Source organism: Vanessa atalanta, chromosome 2, assembly GCF_905147765.1.
Source record: "Vanessa atalanta chromosome 2, ilVanAtal1.2, whole genome shotgun sequence".
NCBI lineage: Eukaryota > Metazoa > Arthropoda > Insecta > Lepidoptera > Nymphalidae > Vanessa > Vanessa atalanta.
Window position 1 is genome coordinate 7,016,964 of NC_061872.1, and position 24,636 is coordinate 7,041,599.

At 32.2% G+C, this 24,636-nt stretch overlaps 4 protein-coding genes across 4 annotated transcripts; 3 read left to right on the forward strand and 1 right to left on the reverse strand.

Annotated features, from left to right (window-relative positions):
• Nucleotides 1–592: 592 nt before the first annotated feature.
• On the reverse strand, nucleotides 593–1,938 carry LOC125073878. Its single transcript, XM_047684963.1, has 2 exons — nucleotides 1,535–1,938; nucleotides 593–1,074 (listed from the first exon to the last, which is right to left on the reverse strand). Exons 1-2 carry the CDS (start codon nucleotides 1,936–1,938, stop codon nucleotides 609–611), a joined length of 870 nt encoding a protein of 289 aa, XP_047540919.1. The 3' UTR covers nucleotides 593–608.
• Nucleotides 1,939–3,829: 1,891 nt separating this feature from the next.
• Nucleotides 3,830–9,596, forward strand: LOC125073869 (integrator complex subunit 14). Its single transcript, XM_047684953.1, has 10 exons — nucleotides 3,830–4,168; nucleotides 4,249–4,403; nucleotides 4,729–4,864; nucleotides 5,156–5,268; nucleotides 5,514–5,706; nucleotides 6,018–6,118; nucleotides 7,064–7,159; nucleotides 7,609–7,795; nucleotides 8,556–8,704; nucleotides 9,279–9,596. Exons 1-10 carry the CDS (start codon nucleotides 3,982–3,984, stop codon nucleotides 9,513–9,515), a joined length of 1,554 nt encoding a protein of 517 aa, XP_047540909.1. The 5' UTR covers nucleotides 3,830–3,981; the 3' UTR covers nucleotides 9,516–9,596.
• Nucleotides 9,597–11,119: 1,523 nt separating this feature from the next.
• LOC125073886 (protein O-mannosyl-transferase TMTC4-like) lies at nucleotides 11,120–18,321 on the forward strand. Its single transcript, XM_047684972.1, has 11 exons — nucleotides 11,120–11,479; nucleotides 11,581–11,965; nucleotides 12,307–12,555; nucleotides 13,744–13,949; nucleotides 14,489–14,666; nucleotides 15,275–15,483; nucleotides 15,714–15,821; nucleotides 17,435–17,576; nucleotides 17,654–17,768; nucleotides 17,852–18,040; nucleotides 18,174–18,321. Exons 1-11 carry the CDS (start codon nucleotides 11,259–11,261, stop codon nucleotides 18,308–18,310), a joined length of 2,139 nt encoding a protein of 712 aa, XP_047540928.1. The 5' UTR covers nucleotides 11,120–11,258; the 3' UTR covers nucleotides 18,311–18,321.
• A 1,357-nt stretch (nucleotides 18,322–19,678) lies between these two features.
• On the forward strand, nucleotides 19,679–23,200 carry LOC125071096. Its single transcript, XM_047681191.1, has 5 exons — nucleotides 19,679–19,869; nucleotides 19,944–21,866; nucleotides 22,069–22,238; nucleotides 22,652–22,843; nucleotides 22,934–23,200. The coding sequence occupies exons 1-5, from the start codon at nucleotides 19,779–19,781 to the stop codon at nucleotides 23,198–23,200; spliced, it is 2,643 nt and encodes an 880-aa protein (XP_047537147.1). The 5' UTR covers nucleotides 19,679–19,778.
• Nucleotides 23,201–24,636: the final 1,436 nt, after the last annotated feature.

Sequence of the window (24,636 nt, forward strand, 5' to 3'; positions counted from 1 at the left end):
TATCGTGACTATATTTTCAGATAATGTCCTCAAAATCACGTAATTCAAAGTCGAAAATTAAGATATTTTTAGACACACAGAGTCTAAGGAAGATAACGCCAGAAAATAATAATTTGATTACTTATACACTAATGACGTTCTTAATAGTACTTGGGATATATTTCTTTACCAAAGATTGGGAAGGACTTACGGCTCCAGAAGAAATAGATCTTGGTTCTGTAAGGATAATGCGACGTACAACTTGTCGCATGTTCCATCGTATAAATTCGAACCAGTAAACAACTCAAAAGCAATGCCTTAACTTATTTGAAAATTTATTATGAAACTGTACGGGTTTTCAATAATAAAGCGTGTGAAAATTTTGCAATAAGCGCTTCCACTGGCTACATTTGTTCTTTGGACTCTTCTCTACAATGCTCTATCATGAACCACACTTTCCTCTTTTTATTAGTATTCATTATCTTACCTACTCTAAGTTGATTAATGAGTTTAGGTAAACCCAAATAAAAGATAAGTTTTATATGTTTGAAATATCTTTCATTTTCGTTTAATATACGTTATAATAAATATGCTTTTTAAAGAACTCCTCGAGTTCAAACCATTTGAGATTATTTACTGTCAACCTCCACTTCGAATGCCTTTAATTCATTATTAACAATACTCAAGTCAGCAAAACATGCAATGTTCGTTTTTTCTCTTCTATGTACGCTAGTAGACGCTAAACCTAGTAATCGACCCTTCTGTATGAGTAAGTCTCCAGCTCGTACTGGACATTTCCCAATAGTTTGCACGCATATTGTTTTGTTCTTGTTAAAATTTAGTAAATATTCACCATTGGTGTAATTATCTGCAATGGATCTAGCAATTTGTAATGGTAATGTTCTTTCGCCGCGAAAGGGTCTTCCAATTATATAAAACTGTCTCTTCAAATCTACTTTACCACTAATTTTAATTTTTTTGATACAATCTCTCATATTTTCAAAACTGCTTAAAAGTACCAAACTTTTTGTAATCACGCCTTCATGAGGAATAGGATCCACGGTGTCAACAGAAAAGCCTTTTTTACATCTGGGCCTGAAAAAAAGAAAAATTAAAATTAATGATCTCTTCGGTATATCAACTGTCTATAACATTTATTTTGAGCACTTGTACTGTGCCGATTTCGTTCTGGTAAAATTCATAGAATATCTGTAAGCCTTGAATGGGTTAAAGCCTGGCGTTGAAAGTTCCAGAAATTCTCCGATTTTGTAAATATAGATATAATTTAGTTAAACAAATAAATAATAAATAAATATTGGACAACATCACATACATTACTCTGATCCCAATGTAAGTATCTAAAGCACTTGTGTTATGGAAATCAGAAGTAACGACGGTACCACAAACACCCAGACCCAAGGCAACATAGAAAACTAATGAATTTTTTCTACATCGACTCGGCCCGAATCGAACCCGGGACCTCGGAGTGGCGTACCCATGAAAACCGGTGTACACACTATTATTTATTGTCTTCTATTACGGTCTTTCAACTTACTGATTAGGGTTTCCCAGACGTAACCGAATAGGACCTGATTTTATGCATAATTCATTTGCTAATATCGAAGAAGAAGATACGACTGCGCCTATACATATCACTTCATTTGACGAGACCGAATGAATTCGTGCAGCATACGGGTAGTCGTCTACTTTAACCAAATTACAATCTATTTCAACATTACTATAGAATATCTCTGAATCAAATCCTCTATAATGCATAACTAAGTTATTAATAACAAGAGCCATCGTAGATATAAATATGGTAACGAGCAATGAAACTATTCCAATTTTACTTCTTTTTGAACGGTCATCCCATGGTTCGTTTATAAAATTAAAATTAAAATTATACTCTTCTTTTTCCAAGTCTGTGTTGACTTTATTGTTTTCAAAATTATTTTCCATTTTAAAACTTACGTGAAACGTTAATCATAAATTTAAACATCAACGTATTTTCATTGTCAATATTCAAGTAGGCTTATAAATTAATAATTGACTGTATGTTTTCTTTAGTAAATATATTTATCTCTCCCTGCATGTTTTACAATGAGTATTTACAGATTTGAATTAGTTATTTTAAAAATACATTTTTAATGTTTAACTACGTACTTATACTTCTAGAGTTAAAAAAGAAACATTAGCTAAGCTCACATTATTATTAATAAATTTTATTTTTAATAAAAATCATTATAATTTTGTTATAGGGATATTATATATATTGTCAGCGGAGGTCAATATGATTTCCCCCACATATGCAATACTTATTACTGGGCTCGCTCGGGTACAGTACAAGGGCCAAAGCGCGCATAACCAGCTCGTGAGGCTGCCTCACCATGCCCCGTACAATATCGGTGTGGACCGTTGTGCCAGTTGGTGACAGGAAGGAAGGGTCCCGGCGGCCACTTCCATGGGTTTCAGGGCCCCTACCGTTTGGAGGGTCAGTGTACTTTACCTTTTGGCAGCTTTTTGGAGCAACACATCTCTGTGCTTCGACCATCTGTGTCGTGGCAAAGCGTCGCTCGCTTCACGTCTCCTTCATTTAGAAATTATGGTAGCGCGTCATCAAGAAAGATCGTTCAGCGGTGCACACCCCCACCACAAATACTCTGTTTGATGTCGAGTTCACTAACATCCGTGGACTCCACGCTAACTTCAACGCTGTCCACCATCATCTTGAGACAGCACGGCGGGAATATTGTTTTTTACGGAAACACAGATACTCCGACCTGTCGATACCAGTTACCTCAGATATCCTGGCTATATATTTGAAGAGTCCTTCAAAGCGAAAGCTGGAGTGTGCTTATTCGTCAGGATGGAAGTCGGTTGTCACCGATTGCGCTGCTTCTCGCTGTTATTGGTACGTTTGAACTTGGTTCATCAGAATCGAGTCTATGTGTGCTTCTTCAGATCCCACAGTGGTGAGTTGGAAACAAATCGACTGTTTGTCCATCTTAGTCAGGCGCTCTTGAGCAACATCTGCCATGTTGCGCAAGAACTGTTTTCTTGCCCGGAATTCGCGTATATGACTTAACCCAACTGTTTCATCAGCCCACCCAAGCGCCTTCTCTACTAGACCTTTTGCTGACTTCTCAACCGGTGGAGTGTTAGGTCCATGAGCATGTACATCTGTAATTACTTATAAGGTAATACAAGAAATTAATTTGTAAAAATCACTTACAAGCGTTAATAATTATTAAAATGTACGTTTATTTATTATTATATATATTGATACATTCATATAAGTTTTAATTAATTCATATATTCCATACATTTATAAATTTATAAAATAGTACATTACAAACATTTTAAGCCATGTCTAATATTTAACAGTTCATAATGGTTTAAATGAAAATTTTGTAATGGCAAGTTTTACAACTGAAGACAGACATTGTATAACATCTTGGTCATGTCTGTCGTTCAGAGATGCCAATTTGGGTGTTTTCTCCCTATATTTAGGGAGAATGAGGATGTTAAGGAGCTTTTTATGGTTACATTTGCTTAGGGGGATTTTTGGGAAAAAATTTGACAAAAGTATAAAAATCTAAAAATAATGGAAAATAAGAAAATAAAGGATAAAGTAAAAAAAATATACAAAGAAAAGTTTAGTAAATTTGAGGAAAATTTAAGAAATAAAAAGTGAGAACTGTTTAATTTAAGTGAAAACAGGGTACCTACAACAAAAACTTTCGGAGTTGTTAATCGACATTTAGGGAAATTTTAAGTTGGTTTTAGGGGAAATATTGTATACGAGTAGGTATCACTGCTGTCATTGTCAGACTAGATTTATGTCAATTATTTGAAACTATTTAGGAAAAGTAAATAATTGCAATTTCGTTGTTAAACTATTCGTATTGTAAAAGTATACACGTATACACGATCACGATACGTTATTAGGATACAATATTTATTATAGTTATTAGTTTTAAATGAACAATTAGGGCTTTAGTTATGCCTACTGTAATTTTATTAGATGTTTCCCTGTCTATGTCCCGGCCAGTGCCGACGACGGACACGACAGAAACCCACACTCGATTTACGTTAGCTACAGCCGCTATAAACACGTTTCTAGACTATCTATGCATACACGCTAAATTGGAATATGTCGCATTAGTCACCTTCTCCTCAGTTTACGAAGGTATTCATATAAAATCCCCTAGAAAACTTTATATCGATATTCATTATATACAGGTAAAAAAATTACAAAAATTGTTGCAGTTGCGGTTCCTTTTACACGTGAATTTGATAACATAAGGGTAAAATTACCTCTTTTGGATGACGGAGACAAAACATGTATAGAAACAGCTCTTCATGGAGTTAATCAGCTGATTCTAAATGAATGGGGCTACCAAACACCAGTTCAGATAATTTTGGTACTAATATTAATAATACTTTGTATGAATTACTATTATCTATAGTTACAATGGCCCTTTTTAATGCATTATTTAAACCTTTGTTCTTCAATTCATTAAAATGCTTAATTATTGTTTTTTGGTAAGATACAGTGATAAATAACATATTATTATTGGCGCTTATTATACACTCAATAGGTCAAAAATTTTTTTTTTTATAAATGTCTTTTTATATTTAATTATATATATTATAAAGTGCTTCCCTGCATAGTTGTGACTTTAAAAATCAAACTTAAACAGCATTTTATATTAAATTTTTAAATTTCATAAAAAAAAATCTTTGTAGATTACGGATGGCAGTAGTGGAGTGGGTGCAATTGGCAGAAATCGCATAATTCAGGCCCTTCCACTACCACCAACATACCCTGGAAAGATACATGTATTACCTATAGTATCTCCTCATGATTCAAGCTTGCAACATGGTATTAAAATATAAGATATGCTTTTTTTCATTTAAATATTAGTATTAATTTACTATCCAAAACTATTATTGGTTAAGTTTGTTAAAAAATTAGATTCTTAATATTACTTAAAATTTAAGAGATCTATAGTTAATTAATCTATAAATTAGGTATTGGATCCTTTTTTTAAAACAGTTTAAACAGACAATGTTGAAAATTAATTTCTAATGCAAATATTAAAATAAAATATTGACGATAATGATTTAATTGAATTGATAGTTCTTTAAATCCATCTCTTTGTTTTTTTTCTAGCAATGCCACTATATCAGAAAATTGTTGATCTCGCATGTAATACATCAAATAATTCCAATGGCAACATAACCCGTGGTGCTATCTATTCTCCTGATCAGCTAAACGTTCCTGGAGTAAGTATACAATGTAATATTTGTTTAAAAAACCACAATAGTCGACTAGTAGAGTGTGATACACCATTAAAGGCATTTACAACAACTATATACAACTTTTTACCTATGGGTGAAAGAATACTACTATCTGAAGCACAAACCCACCCTGGTTCATGCTTCAGATACCATGTGGTTTTCTGAAAATATATAATTTATATGTATTTATTTTTATACATTTTTGAAGTAATTTTATTATAAATTTTAAGGTAGTAGCAGCTATGACTCGTCTATGTGAACAGCATTATCAAGAGTTTTGGTGCACTCTTAAGTGTGGACAACTCGAAACAAGAGTGCAACTCTTTCCAGCTCCACAACCTGCTTCCCACGAGGGTTTATCTGCAAGTTACACACTATCCAGTCAACTACATGTAATTGGGTTCTTACAACAACAAGACTTAGGTAAGTAATAAAACCATTATTGTTTTTTTTCCATAGAATCAAATTCGCCCAGCGGTATAAACTTGGGACATAACATCTTAGCTCCCAAGCTTGGTGGCGCATTGGTGTAATTTAGGGAATAGTTATTATTTCTTACATCGTCATTTTCAAGTAGATCGTATTTATTACGCTATGGATCCCCAACTCCTCGACAGTGTTCCGCTCCAGATCGTCGGTGCATAGTGCCATCTTTCTCCAACGATTATTAAGTGTAAAACATATCTGAAGATTAAACATTGTTTGAATTTATTTCTGCTATTTTTTTTTTTAAGGTACACCAATAGCGATTAGCAAACACCTCGTCATACCTCAAGCTCAAATTGGTAGCAACACAACACCTCGTGAAAATTATGGTTCTAAAACACCTACAAAGGTACGTGCAAGATAAGTTTATGTCATCACTTCTAGAGCCGACTTATAGACACGTAGTAAAAAAAAAAAGGTTTTAACGCCAAAATCGCACACCACTCACGTACACATACATCGCCTCACAGGTTTCGACGATGTGACGTCACACTCTTTTTAGTATATATTTTTTATAAAATAGGTAAGCGGTCAATTAAATGGGTCACCTGGTGATAAGTTGGCACCACCTGGCAGTCAAGGCACCCACCTACAAAATATGATGGGCAATTTTTCTCTCTCTTATGACATGAATTCTGACTTTGCTTATCTTCTATAATCACTAAGAATGAATACCCATAAAAACAGATTTACATTTTTCAAAAATTTATAAAGGTGAGCTCCAATAGAAATTTTGTGCAACTTTTTAATTTTCTTTAACTCGTAACCAGAATCCTAGTCAACGATTTCCAAAATCCGAAAATGATATAATCTATCATTCTACCAACCTAAGTATCACCCTCTTAAGTGGATTGGCTTTAATATATGTATTTTTCTCATATACATAAGCTGAATAGACTCTATTACCATATTTCGAAAAAAATGAATTTCAACTCAATTACAATAACAACAGTACAAAGTGAATTTACAACCCAATTACAATAACAACTTTCATCCCCCAATTAACCCCCTTAGGCGATTAATTCTGAAAAATACGTTCTCATTTTTCACCAACATTTCATAAGGTATTTGTGAATGTTCATCCTGGGATACCCACTATCAGTCAATAATTTTAAAATTTTATCAAGTAGAAACATGAGTTGTTAATAAATGAATAAATAATCAAAGAAAATATATAATGAAATACTTTCAGGTAAACCCTGGTTATTTGACTTGTTGAGGGTTCAGATTTGCACTCAGATTGCTGTTGTAAAATCATAAAAAAACCTTATTATTAATTTATTTTTTTTCACAGGAAGGGAGCAGCACAGAAGGAACGTCAACAGAGGACGACTCCTCTGACCCGAGTAAAGTTTCCAATTTCTGCGTTCTGTTACATGGAGCACTAAAGGTAATGCTGTAAATATATTTTTGTCTTAAAATTTAATATTCTTTATTTTAAGTAGGCTGTTATACTTATAAGCACTTTTGATTTTAACGAGGACATAAAAAAACGAGGCAAGAAAAACAGTAGTTATTTTTTTTAACTATAGTCTATTTCAACCGAATGGTGACAAAAGCCAAATAAACAACATTTGACAGGTTGAAAAATCTATGATATATCATTATGGATTTGCGAAGAAATGGCATTTTGAACGTCCATGAAAGTATTATTGAAACTTTGGAAAATAAATAAAATAGGTATAAATAGTTAAATGGAATAGTCCTGTGTTATAAATAAAAATATATTAAGTATAAACTCTTCGTTGTTTATATAGCTGAGTTAGTAGCCAATAGGCATACGTAATTTTATATATATTATTATTTTTTAATTTATCACCAATTTATACTATTGATTAGGTAGAAGGCATGTCTGCGATAGTCCAGCTTGGAGCGGACTGGTGGGGCACACTATCAGCTTGGTGCGAAGTATCGAGGGCTCGACGATCATGCTTATTACTGAGCATCCTCAGACCTGGAGCTTCGGCTGCACCCTGGCTCGGCCCACTGGACCAACTGGGGCCTGTCGAGGAAAACACTACTTCTAGTAGGACTTTTGTTATAATTGTCCGTGCACCGTTTCCGATTTAAGCCTCGACAGGGAACGCTAGTTCATACTTAGACTGTTAAAAGAAACCAACATTTGTAAATAATGAATCCTCTCAAATTTATCGCTGTGTCTTCTTTTGTTTTCATTTTTTGCATTTTCTAAGTAGACAAACTCGTCCAAATCCGTTCCGTTAGTAAATGTCCAAAACGCATGTCTCTCGGCTCTCACAGACGGGCAAAATGTTCGCTTTCAACTCGCTCGCAAATCTTTTATTCTATATATTATTTTAAATTCTCTTGTATTAGAGGATTAAATGAATGAATATATTTATGGCGTAACTACCATAGTTTATAAAACATTAGCAACAATTTAACCAAATCTAGTTTCTAAACTCGTGTGACATATCGCAATCTCACTTTGTTATGGGATTTAAAAATAAAAACTTGTACTGCAATAATATAAAGTATAAAGATACATCTTTGAAAAGTGTGCAATTTTAGAAGATAATACATAATAGTTCGATTTCGAATTTTGGTAGAGAAGATGCTTAAAAATAGAAATCCATTTAGTTACTTCGTTCTTTATAAATCTGCAATTTTATTTAACACTTAGAAAAATTAGAAGTGTAGTTTCAGCTAAATATAAATCATTAAGAAATAAGGCACTGTGTTTTAGACAAAGACCATAACGCCCTCACTTTATTCAATTTGGATTTGTTTTTCAGTTACAATTTTATTATATGTTACAATTTTCTCAGCGGACACGTTCCCGGTGCGCTCGTGGCGCTCGTACAGCGGGGGCGGCTCGGGCTGCGCGTGGGCGCGCCCGCATGCGCTCCTCGCCGACGTGCAGAAAGTACTGAGACACGCTAGGAAGTTGCCCGACAAAACCCAACATCTTTACAAGGTGAATAATTCAATGAAAATTATTTTATTTTCCTACAGAAGCAAAGATTATTTTTTTCTGCTTACAGAAATTAAATAAATAAATTTCAACTTAAGTCAACTGCTAAAACTAATATTGGCCAATATTTCTAATATTATCTTTTTATTAATTTTATTTATATGTCATTGTCACTAGTTTTCATCAAACTCATCTTGGTAATAATAATATTTTCCATTAGATTTCAAGTTTTATTAGATAGGTACACGAACGAGCAAATGAGCCACCTGATAATAATTGGTCACCACCAACCAGAGTCATTGGCGCTATAAGAATTAATAACCATCCATTACATCGCCATTGCACCAACATTCAGAGTTAAGATGTTATGTCCGTATATTGTGTATAACATGAATGTGATTTACCCCAAAAAAAAGTTGAATACCACAGTTGTCTTTCATTGGGTTTACTATATTAGAAGTTCATTAGTTATTTTTATATGTATAGCCTCATTATAAAAAATATAACTGGGTGAATATGACCTCGCCACGTTATCACTAAGTTGTGATACTTAAAAATAAACAACATTGATATCCAGGAACTGAACCGATTACGCCGTGCAGCTATATCCCTTGGCTTCGCTGAACTTCTCACATGCGTGGGAAGCGCACTGGAGCGAGAATGCACCGCACTCCCGACAAGCGCGCCACCTGAATGTGCGCTACAACTGGCCCATGCCGCAGCCGCGTTACGAGACCCAAGGACAGCGCTTGATATAAAACACACACTTCAACCACTTGCTACAAATTTTACTGTTACGTCTATGTCTCATTAAATTATGAATTAACAAAAATATTAAATGTATTGTATACTAAAATCGAACGATAAGTTTATTCTAGTTTAAAACATATTTTTAAAGAACTTATTTGTTTGATTAATTATTTTAAATACATTGACTTATAAAAACAATGAAATATATTTCTAAGACGTTGAACTTATGGTATTTTTTTTCAATAGTTGATTTACTTTAAAAATAAATCTTTCAAAAATCTTTTATATTATACTTATATGACAAACAATATACTTCTATGAGAAACTCATCCTCCTGGCCTTATCACAATTTTACTTGGGGTCGGCGCAGCGTGTCTTCTTCCATACTACTCTGTCGTATGTCATCTCACAAGTAACATTATTTTAAACCATATCGTCTTTCACACAATCCATCCATCATTTCTTTGGTCGTCCCCTACGTCTATATCCATCTACATCCATGTTCAAGACCTTCCTCACAACATGGTCCTCATTCCTCCACATAACATGCCCATATCATGACAGCCGGTTTCCACATAGCTTCTCGGTTACTGGTGCCACTTTCAAACTTCATCTTATATACTCATTTCTTACTCTATCCATTCGCATAACACCAGAAATTCCTCTCAGCATTCTCATCTCCGCCACATGCAATTGTCTTGCAGTCATCCCTTTTGTAGCCCAACAATCTCATCCATATAGATCAGCAGATCTACCCATGGTCTTATAGACCTTCTCCTTACGTTTAAGGGGAATACGGGGTCACAAATTGTTCCCACAACCTGCCGCCATTTCATCCAACCTGTGTTAATCGTGTGCTTCACCGTTCGATCTATTTCGCCATCGCCTTGAATGAGTGAACCGAGATACCGGAAGTCGGAGTAGAATGGAAGGAACAAGCCATCAAGCGCTATGTCTTTAGGACCGGAGAAATATCAGAACATGTATTCAGGCTTCGTTCTACTGATTTTCAAGCAAACATTCTCCAGTTTCTGTTGCCAATCTCTCATACTGCTCTGGATCTCAGGTCCATCTTTACAAACCATTACAATGTCGTCGGCAACAAGCATGCACCAGGGTGCCTCTTCCTGTATGTCCGCCGTTAGAGCGTCCATAATCAGCAGAAAGAGGTAAGGACTTGCCGACCCTTGGTGCAACTCTACAGACACACTGAACTGGTCGGTGTTGCCGGCAGACGATCGGACTTAGGTACAGGGTCCCCTGTACATAGCACGGACTAACTCCACATACCTCCCAAGCAAACCTTTCTCTTTCAATGCCCACCATAACACTTCACGAGGCACCCTATCATAGGCTTTCTCGAGATCAATGAACACCATATGTGAGAACGTCTGTACTTCTCGCACAATTTCTATGACAAACTATCTTTTATTATACTTTATTCTGTTTATCAATCCGATTAATTACTAAAATTTAAAGATATCGTGCGAAACGACTAATCTCTTATTATTTTATTTTATAAATCTATAAGATTTTTATATATCTTCAATAACTTATCTAAGATATTTAACATTGAAACTATATAGTAGCTATAAGCTTATAGCTTCCATTTAAGTGTAATGTCAATGTCAAGTTGTCAAAATAATGCACAAAATAATAACTGTTTATTACTTACTGGTTACTTCGTTGTAACTTTTAATAAATAAGATATTAAATATCACAGTGAACTTGTTAATATTATTTTAAACACATAAAACTTCGCTCTACTGAAAAAGAGAAAAATAAACTTAATTTATAAATTCAAAAAATGTTCGCAAAATTACTTTGTCTCAGTTTTGCATCGATTATACCATTCATGTTCAGTTTAAATGGGGAATTCGTATTTGACGATTCAGAAGCTATTGTTAAAAACAAAGATATTACTTCAGAATCATGGTTAGACCCATTCAAAAACGATTTCTGGGGTACAAGTATTAAAAGCAATTTAAGTCACAAGTCCTACCGGCCTTTAACAATTTTATCGTATAGGTAAGTTTTAAATTTATAATCGGGACAGGACAAGTGTGTCGACATGAAATTAATTATACAAATCCTTATGTATAGTTTATTAATTAACATTTTTTTTGTAGGCTGAACTATTTACTAAATAAAGAGTTGTCACCTTTACAGTTTAAAGCTACAAATCTCTTTTGTCATGTCGCATGTTGTGTACTTATATGGATGTCATATGACTGTATTTGGAAAAGAGTAAAAATGAGAAATGTTGACAAAAAATATTCTATAGATGTACCGTTTCTAGCAGCAATTCTATTTAGCGTACTCCCAGTACATGTGGAGGCTGTATGTGGTGCTGTTGGAAGGGCAGATTTATTATCTGCCATAACATTCTTTGTATCATTCCTCATATATGATAAAGCAGTTAAGACAAAAAGTATGTTAAATATTTATTTATTTATCAGTATTATATTAGCAGGAATTTCAATGCTCTTTAAGGAGAATGGTATTACTGTGCTGGTGAGTGAATGCAAATTTAATTGATGAAATACTTCTTGTATATAATGACAGTTTAGTTATAAAATATAATTCTGTGACCTAGAGCTAATCTCACATTTGGTACTGAAATAAACATTGAAAGAAACAATCATCGAGGCATATGACTTTTTGCATAATATTTTTCGTATTAGCAATCTTAAGCTGCTTATGTAACACAATATTTTTTTTTTTTTAAATGATTTGGCAAATGGTGAAATTTATTTTACATTTTATTGAAACAAGTACTTTAATCATTTTTTTGTATCAGGTTACAAAATTGTAAAAGTGAAACTAAAATTACTATTTGAATTAAAATATTTTAGGGGATATCCTGTGTATATGATTTAGTAATTAACATAAAATTCAGATCAAAAGGAAGAGTAAAAAGTCGAAATAAAATAAATAATTATATAAATGTACATGTGGATAATAAATCTATCTATAGAATAGCATGCGTTATATTATGTGCAATGATTCTATTATATGCAAGATGGATTGTGATGGGAGGTACTAAACCAGAATTTAAACCAACTGATAATCCTACAGCTTTCAGTGATGATCTCTTTACTAAGGCATGTATATTAATTTACTTTAAAAAAGTTATTTAATTTTTAAACTACCAACCTACTTATGGAGACAAAACGGCTTAATCTGAATGGATAAAAGATGTGAAACTTGGCAGATAATTGTAGAGCTTAAAAACCTGGCAAGCACCCTTAAATTTTCATATGCATTTAATTATCAGAAAACCTGCATGTGCATGTAATTTAACACATATTCAGCCACTGACTTGCATTGACACAGCTCGATGGAATAAGCTTATACCTTAACCATTTTCTATAAGGGTTGCCTCAGCCCGGCAGTGAGACATTTACAGTCTGTCAATTTAATTTTATTATTTAACTTTGAACCTACATTGCGTCAACACCTATTATTGATATTTAAAAATAAATGATTTTTTTAATGGAGTCTATGTATATAGATAAGCTAAATATACTGTAATACCAACTACGTATTGTGCTTAAGAATATTTAAGAATGAATATTGTGCATCGGCAAACATCGGAAAAAAACGAATAGTATTTTACAAAATCCAGTGACAAAAGTAATTTGCTCCTAAAATATAGTTGCAATTTTAAATTGATCACAAACTAGTAAGTGTCAATGGCGTTCCTAAGAACAGCAATACTTGCAAGTAAAGAGAGCGGAACGGTCTCGGAACGAATAAGTAAGTTATTACTACGATTTTGGTTTTATGGAATCATACAGATCAGTATCTCCTTATCGTGTTTAATTTTATATATATTTTCGAATGGTATTTCTTAAAACCTTCACCATTGGTAAGAGTATAGCTTTCTTCTTAGCGGTCGATCATAGTTTATTAGAAATTACAACCAAATAATTTATATGCATATATCCACACCTTATGAACAATATTACAATTTGTACGTACAATTATCCTTTGAGTACAAGCTCCTTAACTAGGCCGAGCATATGTCTCAGACGCTAGTCTCTTCCAATGACGTTATACAATAATTATATGAATATAAAGTTCCATACATACATAGGTAATCTGACTACGGTAGAAGTACGTTAATTATAACAAAAGAGTTGTAATTATTTTTGTTCATCTACCGACTTATTTCTTATAAGATCATATTCGTAAATACGATGTTAGCCGAGGCAAGATATAAATTCTGAAGTACAAATGGTTATGATAGAGGAACACCAAATTTTTCTAATAATTTTATATTGTTTCAGGTAGCAACGTATAATTATATTTATTTCCTTAATATTCTTTTATTAATATGGCCGCAATGGCTCTGCTATGATTGGTCGATGGGATGTGTACCATTAATAAGGAATATACTGGATTATAGGATAATATTTGTATTATCTTTTTACCTCTATGGGTTATTCTTTATTATTTCAATTGCTACGAAAAAAAGCAATTATTCGATTAAAAGGTATGTTAAAAGGTATTTTATTTATACTGTTTAAATAATTATTATAAGAAATATGCAGATGAGAAACTTAAATTATAAAATATTTTATTAGAATGTCCTTCTAAAAACAAAATAGTCAAATATTTCTGACATATATATTTCTACCTAAGGCTTGACCGTTTCGGCCATAGCCGGCAAAAGTAAGTACGCAAACATTTATGCCAGATGGTAAGACACAGCAGTAGAGAGTTCAGACACAACACCGAAGGCTTTACTTGCTTTCCTAGGCTCAGCAGCTTAAACACGTCCAACTTTGAAACTCCAAATTGCTACTAAAAATTTATTTGAAAATCGATAACCTTTGGGCTCATACGGATTTTGAACCCCGGATCCAGAGATCGGCAGTAAATTGAACAAACGTAAAAATTTAAACATATACAGAGCTGACTTATCAGCAGATATACTAACAACTAATTAGTGTATTTTTAATAACACTTCACGTTATACAGTCTATAAACGTTGTTTGCGACTGATTGAAATGTTTGTTTTTTTTTTTTCAGGATTAAATTATTAGCTGTTTCATTGATGGTAATTCCATTTCTTCCGGCTGCTAATATTGTATATCCCGTGGGTTTTGTTATCGCCGAGAGAATACTTTACATACCCTCAGCGGGCTATTGTTTGCTCATCACTATTGGATTATACAAAATGAAAAAAAAATACAATAATTATTTCACGGTTAGTTTGATTTTTTATATGATGATGTTAGCTCTTCGAGAATATTACGCACGTCGTTAATGTGTCAGTATTTTTTTTTTTGTTAATTGATAGTAGACCTTTCTTCACCAACTCATCATGATATATTCTACCGCTAAACAGCAATATTTTTTTATTGTTGTGTTTCGGTTCGAAGCGTAAGTGAGCCAGTGTAATATCATACAAGGGAACTGATATGTTATGCATATAATTTCTCAAGCTCGGTGGCTCATTGGCAACGTAAGGAATGTTTAATATTTGCTAAGGTGATGTTGACCACTTACAATCAAGTTTACATCCGCATTTGTGTTTAATGTGCTATTTAATAGTCGTTTGCAATGGTTGCTTAGGGTATGAGAATTCATTCGTTTATTTATTTAATTTTTTTAATATACTTTTTAAAATATGCATATTACATATTTGTTTATCCCTATTTTAGACACACATATTAAAAGATAATCACAAAAACACAATTTTCAGTTTTGCTTGCATCACTTTCAGATTTGCCCAAACTGTTGTTTCCTAAAAACGTCTGTTTTTAATAAACACTGCTTAAATAAACGTTTACATAATTATATACACCCTTTCAGCAAGTGGAAGTATATTTTACTTGTATAATATGTATATTGGCATTAAAAAGTTGGCGAAGATCTTACGACTGGCAAAATGAGTACCAACTTTATACAAATGCTTTAAACATTTGTCCATTAAATGCCAAAGTACACTACAATGTTGCAAAAGTTGCCGATGCCAAATATCATGCAGACTGGGCTTTAGCAGAATATAAAGAAGCTATAAGGTATAAAAAACTTCAAAAATATATTTGTGTGATATTTATTCATATATTATATTTATTCAATATTGAGTTATTTGAGATCCAGTGAAAAGAACATAAGATTACACAAGATAGGACTAGAATAGCTTCGTTCTTATACTTGATTTATTCCATTTAATTAAATTAAAACTTAGCTTTTAGAGACGATTGCTTTACTTTTTAAAGATTTTTGAATGTTAATATTCGTTTTTCAGATTGTATCCGGAATACTATCAAGCGATGAACAATTTAGCGAATCTATTGAAGAATCAAAAGAAATATAAGGAAGCAGAACATTATCTAAGAATATCTCTCCATTATAAGTGAGTAAAAATGTTGCAGTTTTTCTTGGAATCCTAATTAATGGTATAAATGCGAAAGTGATTTTGTTTGTTTGTTACGCAACTGAACTGATTATCATGATAATTCGCGTACACGTTGTCAGGGGTACAGAGAACAATATACTCAGCTGCTCTCTCAAAAACACGTTGGCCAAAAATAGTACAATATATAATTTGAATTCATTTTAGTATTTTTTTTTGGAACGATATTCTTCCGCGCTGCTTATAGTACAGTGAACTAAATCGCCACTTAATGATAAACCAATATGCGACCTTTCTTCTCTTTCTCTTTTTGCCTGTCTCTTTTTTATATACAATTTGTTTGTTGTTTTAATTCAAACTGGATTTTTTTTTATTTGAAAAAAATATTTGGTGTCTTATTATTATTTAATTTCTATCAAACTTTGTTATTAAATAACAGATATAATTTCATTGTATATCTGTTATTTAATACATAAATTATAGCGAGAGCAGCTTCGTTCCAACTCAGCGTCTCACTTCACATGTCATTTTTAACTTTGTAACTGTTTTACTACTAAGCGAGCTATTATAGTTCAAACTCTTTATTATTAAATGTTAAAATTATGGTTTTACTTAGATTCATTATTAAGGCTAAGTAAGTAGAGGCACTTAGGGGGTTTACCCTTTTTTCAACAATCGAACGTCGAAACCATTACTGTCTACGGCAAATAATTATATTATTATCATCAAACCTCTTAGTGATAAGCCTTATCAGCGAACAAGTAACACTCATTCTACCACTTAACAGCACTTCCGGTACCGGTACAGGCACAAGATAGATAACATTTTAGTTTCCAGGTTCAGTGGCACATACATACATTAGAGCACCAGGAATGATTAATATTTTCATGGTGGTGACCACTTACCGTAAGGTGTTTACCAAGCCGTAATAAAAAACTAACTGATGATATGTCTATTTTCCTCTAGCTAGCCTTTTCCGACTACAAGAGGACACAAGCCAAATAAACAATATTTCATATCGTTTTGTCACCATATCATTGGTTGTTGGCTTGAAGAATCTATGATAAAAAAAATCGTTTTTTAACGTCGACTAAGTTGTTATTGTAGTTAAGTGGAATTGTATTATAAATAAAGATATATTCATTAAGAAGTATGATTAGTGCACAATATATTCTGCTGAGCTATTATCACATCGCATGTAATACGTCAATCTAAGATTTGTTTATCTTTATTCCTTCTTCGATTTTAATAGGCTATATATTATATATATATAACGTAATAAAGCTCTGCATAGATCCTACCCAATAACCTGCATATAGTCGTCTGATTGATAATTTTATAAATACTAAGATAATCCCATAGACAATTATGACGTTTATTAATTAATTCCTCACAATAACACAATCAAAACACATTTTTTTTATAATAACAGTTTAAAATAAAATATGTATAGTATGTAAATTAATAACACTGGCAAATAGTATGTGAACACAACGATACTAAATATTGCTGTTTGGCGATAGAAGGTATCATGGTGTGATACCTACCCTGACCGACTTGCACATAGCCCTATCACCAAGTGAATATGTATCCTAATAATAATATATTTTTAGAAACGACTTTCCAGCGGCTTGGATGAATCTAGGAATCATATTAGCCCATACAGGTCGTTACAATGATTCCCAAATCGCCTACAAAACTGCATTTCGTTATAGAAAACACTATCCAGATTGTTTTTACAATTTAGGAAATTTGGTAATTATGATTCAATTTTTATCTCGGATTAATTTTATTTGAAGTTTAATTTAAACTTAAATATCGTTCTGTTTTAGTATTTAGAATTGAATAAAACAAACGATGCATTAGAAAACTGGTTTCACGCGATCAACTTAAATCCTAAACATGTATCCGCTTGGACGAATCTACTGGCTTTGTTGGATAACACAGGTATCAAACCCGCAAAAGTATAACAATTCCAATAATTTATATTCATGTAGAAATAAATTAAATCCTTAAATGTATGTTTTCAGGACAAATAGATAAAGCTTTGCAAATAATACCTAAAGCGCTTGATGAATTACCAGAAACGCCGCTAATACACTTCGCTATTGCGAATATTTATGGAAAAATAGATGAATATAATAAGGCGGAGAAATATTTTCTGAAAGCCATCAATTTGTTTCAGAATCGCGTTCAAGCTATTCATTACGCCAATCTTGGTAAATGTCTACTCCCATGCAGTGTTTGTTTCCGCTATAGAGTAACCGCATAATATAAGAGGGCTGCCACTTTCGTAAACAAAAAACTTTATTTATTTTATGGCAAATCATAATATTATTTCATTTGTTACAGGAGTATTGTATCATCGTTGGAAAAAATATGACTTAGCAACGCAAATGTATCAAATGGCTCTAAAAATAGACTCCAAATTTCCCAGCGCACTTAAGAATCTTCGTAATTTGGAAAGACTCAAAAATAAATCGAACTGATACATTCCTCAGATATTATTTCATTTTAACTATATGCTTGCTTTATTAATACCCACACATTTATTTTATAGCAATTGTATATTGATTTCGGTGTCTATATACATAATATCGTTTGATACTATTATTGCTATTTAGACTTACGCGTCAATAGAGCAATGGTTTACGGGCCACCTAGCGAAGTAAAAAGTAGGATTGATCATGACCCCTTGGGGTAATGCCACTCCTAACACAAGTGATAAGCTTAAAAGAGGAGTAATTAGGAAGGTTCCTTGAATACCGAAGTGTTTTTTTTCGCTATTCAAGGATAATAATTCGTTTTTTACAATTTAATACATTCAAGGACAAATTTAGCTTAAAAGTGCAATATGTTTGCCTTTCCTCAGAAGCTTATATACAAATTACTTTTGAAGTGATAACTTCTCATGGAAGGGTTAACCGTTTCGTTACGAAATATTTTACGTCAGTCTGTTTGGCTTCATATTTCAATATAAATATTAAATAGTTCATCTTAAAATAGTTTAATTTATCACTTATGTCGGACGTACCGAAACGCACATTTTTTTCCTAGCATGGAATTGAAGAATCGTATTTGGAATAGGTCAATTAGTTGAAGTAAAAAAAAGCAAGTAATCAGCGCTATAAAAATGTCAAATAATGGCCAAAGGTTGATTTTGATTCATTCTCCTATATTTTTCATATTTGTCATTAACTGATCGGTATTTTATTCAAATAGTAATTGTTTTTATCTAAGTTTAGCTGCAATAAGTGCCTATAATTTGAGCTTCTGTTTAACAGGAAATCCAGAACCTTTTTAGTCACGACGTTTGTATCATGTCTAGAATTTTTCTGTAGGATTTCTGAAACTAACTCGAACCTACAATGTCTAACCTCCAAACCGAAAGATAATTTAAAGACGGCGTTCTTTAGTTGTCTTAATTGCTCTATTCAAGCTCTATTCATTAAGTTAAAAAATACTTTACCTCCAAACTAGTGTTGCGTATAATCGATAGACTATGGATAATTAAAGTGCTAGCGATAGTATAGATCAAAGCGATACTATCGATAGTACTATCGATATCCTGAATAGTTCTGCAACGCTACTTCAAACCCAAAGACAATTTAACAACTGCGTTGTTATGTCGTCTTAATTTTTCTATTTATTCAATTAAACAATAACTTTTCAATATAGCAAATTATAATGCAAAATTATAATTTAAAAGTAAGGGAATTAATAGAAAAAGAAGCAAAAGACTGCTGAATGCCTTAGAATTTCATCGGATTTACAAAAAACGGTAGGCGAGGCTGTACAGTGCAATACCTTTCTGAAGATCGAATACAGTTAAAAAAATATCCGCTGTCATCTGTCAAGTTAATAATCAATCAATCATACTTTTAAAGTTTAATTTGAAAATAATACTTTGAAATACCGACTTCACACTTTATATGAAATATTTCATTATTTATTATAATGGAATTTACTCCAAGTTTATCAGCATTTCAGGGAGTGATCATATCTGCCGACAGTGTGCATTCTTTTTCTAAATTAACTTCCAGAGGAGGTAAAGTAAATATCATAATACACTCAAAAAAACATTTTAAAAAAAGATATATATATATTACTATCTAATTTTAGGTAACGAAGAAAAAATACAATATGTTATAGACAGTATACGAAATTTCTTACAAAAAGAAAAATATATGATTGAAAATAAAATCTTAGAAGAATCAGTGCAAATTATGCGTAAATTTACTTTTTATGTAGTTATAAATGCAGATCTAACTATATTGGAAGAAATGGTAGACTTAGATGGCATAGATTTTGTTATCTGGACGATACCAACAATACCTAAATGCCTCATGTGTGAGGTCTTGTGGAGACTACACATGGATTCATTCGTTTACGAAATATTAGTATTCAGTTGTCCGCAACTAGCCTTGGAAGTGGCAGATGCTTTGATAGAAAACTTCAAGTACTTCAATCCAACAGATTGCTTGCCTAAACTGAAACTTTTAACTGCTGCATCTTACAGACTGATCTGCAGGTTTGTTTTCTTTTATTTGGAACATGATGAATTGACTCATGGCCTAAACAATTTGCAAAATTGTCTGAAATATTTTTTGGACCCACCCAATAAATCCAAATTAGATAGCCTCAGTAAGGACGAAAAGTATAAATTTATTGGAAATCGTTTATATTTAATGCTTTGTCTATTAGCAGATTGTTTTAACAACTTTGTCACAGTACAAAAATTGAAACCATCAGACTTTCAACAAATATATGAATTAACTTACAAGGAGGGTGCCATTAATGAAAATCAAACATCAATACTTATATCTGATTGTAGTAATAATTCTCTATTAGAATGTATAAATAACTCTCACATAGCTTTATTGGATGTATGCAAAATTTTAGTAATGGATGTCAGCGTAGAAATATTTTGCGCTTGGAGCGAATTCGAAGACAATGGAAAAAGCATGCAACAAACTATTGGTGAATTATGTTACAAAGTTCACAAAACTCTATGTAAAATTGCAAGTGTTTCAGAACACCCAATTGTCACTATGCTGCAACAAATATCATGTAAACCTTTAGACTTAGTTGAAGTAGTAAAAAGAACTAAAACCGAAGACATTGTGGAAAACATTAATAAGATGGATAGTGAAAGTGCACAGTGGGTGAAAGCACTGCTGCATATTGACAAGTTGTGTGAGAATAAAGTCCTCATGGAGCAAATTGCTAATCATTTGGACCTGTTAAGTGAAGATGAATGTTTTAAATTGTTTAAAATTTTACATAGTCATCTACATAATAATACTGAAAATGTAAAACAGGAACGATTATTAGCAGTTAGGGTATTTCAGCGATGTAGCAGTGGCTCGAAACATGAAATTGTAGATGAGCAATTTAATAATTATTTATTCAATGATAACTTTCAAACTCCTGAGTTTGACAATATGATGACAGAATTTTTCAATAAACTTATCGTCTCACCAGACATGGATGTGTCTGACGTGCTGTCTGTATTCCTGCAAAATCCTAGAAAAGTATACACCAGAATTTTTACTTTAGCAAGTGAAAATATGCAACAAACTGATATTATGCTTAAACTTATGAAAACACTAGAAAAATTTGCAAAGCACTACTACAATGAGGAAACAGAGCCATGCATTATTCTAATAGCTAAAGAAATCATTACCAACAATTTAGACACTGATGAAAAGCAAAACAATTTTATAAATTTTTTAAGTTGTATTAAAACATCAAATGCTATTCCTGGGCCAAAATTATTTTTATTGGTAATTATGCCCAACTTGCACAGTGCTCTTCTTAACAAAAACATCGATAGTGTTTACATTCATTGCAAACTTTTACAAGAAGCGTATCCCCTCAAAGAGTTAATAGAATACAGAGCTCCAACACTGGCCATGCTAGCACAAGTGCTTGACACTGTGAGATGGAAGATCAATACATTCATGGCACTTTCTCCCTCTACTTTGGAACTTGTTTTAAAGTTACAAACGTCACTTTTAAATACATATGAGTCCCTTATTCCTGGTAAGAATTACATTTATCTTCCAATAAAAATTATATAACAACTGGGGTTTATTTTTTAATTGATGAGAAAAATTTACAATTTAGTTCCTGGTTCCAATAATTACTCTATTAGTTCCATTAAATAATAACTATATAATTCTTTAAAGAATTAAAATTTGATATTCCTACAATGATAAAAAAAAATCTTTTATTATAATTACAGAGAAGGAAAGTACGTGGTTAAAAAGTAAATTAAGAAATATCAACCCGTTGAATATGTATTATTTTAGACGTCTTTGGAATCCACCCGGCAACACATTTGTAGAAGTCATAAGTGGAATACATATACACAAAGACATGGACATAGAACATTTAACACTATGGCTCTCCCAGGTGATAAGAATAAACCACTGCTTGATAGAAATAATCATTATTATTATTGATCATATTAATAAAGTAATCCTTCTTAGCCCTTGTTTAAAGTTTGGAATGCGTTAGTTGTTGGGCATTAAGGCATTCCAAACTTTACTTTTGTAAACAATTACAGACATTTAGTTTGCATTTACTGATGTATTTACGCAATAAAAATCATATTGTTATATCATTTAATGAATAATTGAATAATTCATTTGATATTATAAATAATGAAAGTAACTTCTGTCTATGTTACATTTTCTGAACTAATTATGATAATTTTTATGTGGAATGTTAGCTCAAACCCTCTGAAGTTTATGGTATGCCATAGTCATGTATAAAATACACTATGTTTGAATAGTATTTGTATCTTTTTTATTTTTCTATTTAAGGTGATATGTTCAACTATTTTACCAGAATGGTATCAAATATGGGACAGTTTAACGGTTTTTGGTAATGGAAAAATTTTAGATATATTTCATGATGCTTTACTTTTAATATCTGTAGCAGAAAAAACAAACCATACTGAAACTACTAAGGGATGTCTACTATATTGCATCAAAAACTTTGTTGCCACAACAAGGGTGAGTTATGCAAATTTATATAGTTTATTATGAAATTATATATTTGTGTGTTTGAAAATAATATGTTATGAAAATTTTATTTATTTTCAGTATAAATTCTTTAAGATACCGATAAGTGATAATCAAATAGCAACAGTTTTTAATAAATTTGCACTTATTGAAAATTTTATAGAAGAAAGTGACATAGAAGAATTGTCAGTAATATTTTTACCATTATTTGCTTTCATAGCAGCAACAAAGGAAGAAGTTCCCATAGACATACCACAAATGTTATCAAACAAACTAAAACATAAAGTATTTGTAGATATGATTAACAATCTATTTATTAAAGAAAGCAAATCGGAAATTAAAACTTAATTCTTGTTTAGTATTTTTATTTTATTACAATAAAAAATTCAATTAATTTTATAAACATATATATGCTGGTATATATAATAGGTATATATAAGCATATATGGGTATATGCTTAAAACATTATGTTAAAATAAGATCATTATATGATAAAAAATCAATAATTATTTACCTTATATACCTTATTTTTAATAACATTGGAGTTACAATAGCATCCTAGCTGCTTGCACTTTTCACAAAGTTCTTTTGGATGCTCTCTTTTTTTTCTGGGTCATCAGAAATATCACAAGGCTGTAATTCTCTCTGTAAATTAAAATATTCTATGAAAATTAATAAAAAAGTTAGTACAAGACACTGGATGGGCAGGAATGCAATTAGAGTGTAAATGTATGTAAATAAATGCAACAATTTTGAATTGACTCATGTGTAGAAAAATATATTATCCTATGTAGGTAAAAAAAAAGTGCATTAATATAATTATTTAATTTTGGGCATATGATCTCCTTTCAATTCTTAGTTGAATTAAATAGACTTCAGATAATGGTTCTTGAATACTTACATGGCTGTGTGTGTAAACTTGTTTATGGCATTTTTTTACAGATCTGGTACTTGTCAGGCCAGCAAAGTCGACTGTTCCAAGCACGAGCACATTTTTTGCATTTATATTCACCAAATTTGGGTCCATCAATATTTTTTTTGTTTATAGCATTTAATTTAGAATTTATTTTGTTGGAAGTTACAGGTCTTTATTTTAATCCTTCAATGCTTTTTACACTAACTGGCCCACATTTTGGTCTTCCTACACTATTGGTACTTGTAGTATTTGAAGGTTTGACTTTTGATACAACAGTGTATTGATTTACTTGTCGAGTTTGTAGTTGGTTTGGCTGATTAAAACTGCTGGTTGGCTGAAAGAAAAAAAATAATATTTCTATATCTTCGAATTTATATTTATTTTGTTACGAGGCGGAACTTACATATACTGGATATGTGATTCACTGAGAATATAATTCTAATCTCTCGTTTCTTATACAGGCTCTAACAAATTTTAAACCTATTTTATTTTTTTATTTTATAGAGGGCAAACGAGCAGGAGGCTCACCTGATGAAAAGTGATTACCACCGCCCATGGACATCTGCAACACCAGGGGAGTTACAGGTGCGTTGCCGGCCTTTAAGAAATAAGTACGCTTTTTTCTTGAAGGTTCCCAAGTCGTATCGGTTCGGAAAAACCACCGGCGAAATCTGGGTCCACAGAGTGGTTGTGCGAGGCAGAAAATGCCTTAAAAATCGCTCTGTTGTGGATTTACGGACATCTAAGTGGTGTGGGTGAAATTTAGAATTTTGACGAGATGTCCGAAGGTGAAATTCAGCTGCCGGGATTAATCCAAACAATTCCTCGGAACACTCCCCGTGGAAAATTCGGTAGAAGATGCAGAGTG

Bases quoted from the DNA above. Each gene is read 5' to 3' on its own strand.
- LOC125071096 (XM_047681191.1), top strand. From the start codon at position 19,779: ATGGAATTTACTCCAAGTTTATCAGCATTTCAGGGAGTGATCATATCT. The intron at 21,867-22,068 runs GTAAGAATTACA...TTATAATTACAG, and splicing joins ATATGAGTCCCTTATTCCTG to AGAAGGAAAGTACGTGGTTA. The intron at 22,844-22,933 runs GTGAGTTATGCA...ATTTATTTTCAG, and splicing joins ACTTTGTTGCCACAACAAGG to TATAAATTCTTTAAGATACC.
- LOC125073869 (XM_047684953.1), top strand. From the start codon at position 3,982: ATGCCTACTGTAATTTTATTAGATGTTTCCCTGTCTATGTCCCGGCCA. The intron at 6,119-7,063 runs GTACGTGCAAGA...TTTTTTTCACAG, and splicing joins GTTCTAAAACACCTACAAAG to GAAGGGAGCAGCACAGAAGG. The intron at 7,160-7,608 runs GTAATGCTGTAA...ACTATTGATTAG, and splicing joins TGTTACATGGAGCACTAAAG to GTAGAAGGCATGTCTGCGAT.
- LOC125073878 (XM_047684963.1), bottom strand. From the start codon at position 1,938: ATGGAAAATAATTTTGAAAACAATAAAGTCAACACAGACTTGGAAAAA. The intron at 1,075-1,534 runs GTAAGTTGAAAG...TCTTTTTTTCAG, and splicing joins CGTCTGGGAAACCCTAATCA to GCCCAGATGTAAAAAAGGCT.
- LOC125073886 (XM_047684972.1), top strand. From the start codon at position 11,259: ATGTTCGCAAAATTACTTTGTCTCAGTTTTGCATCGATTATACCATTC. The intron at 11,966-12,306 runs GTGAGTGAATGC...AAAATATTTTAG, and splicing joins AGAATGGTATTACTGTGCTG to GGGATATCCTGTGTATATGA. The intron at 17,577-17,653 runs GTAATTATGATT...GTTCTGTTTTAG, and splicing joins TTTACAATTTAGGAAATTTG to TATTTAGAATTGAATAAAAC.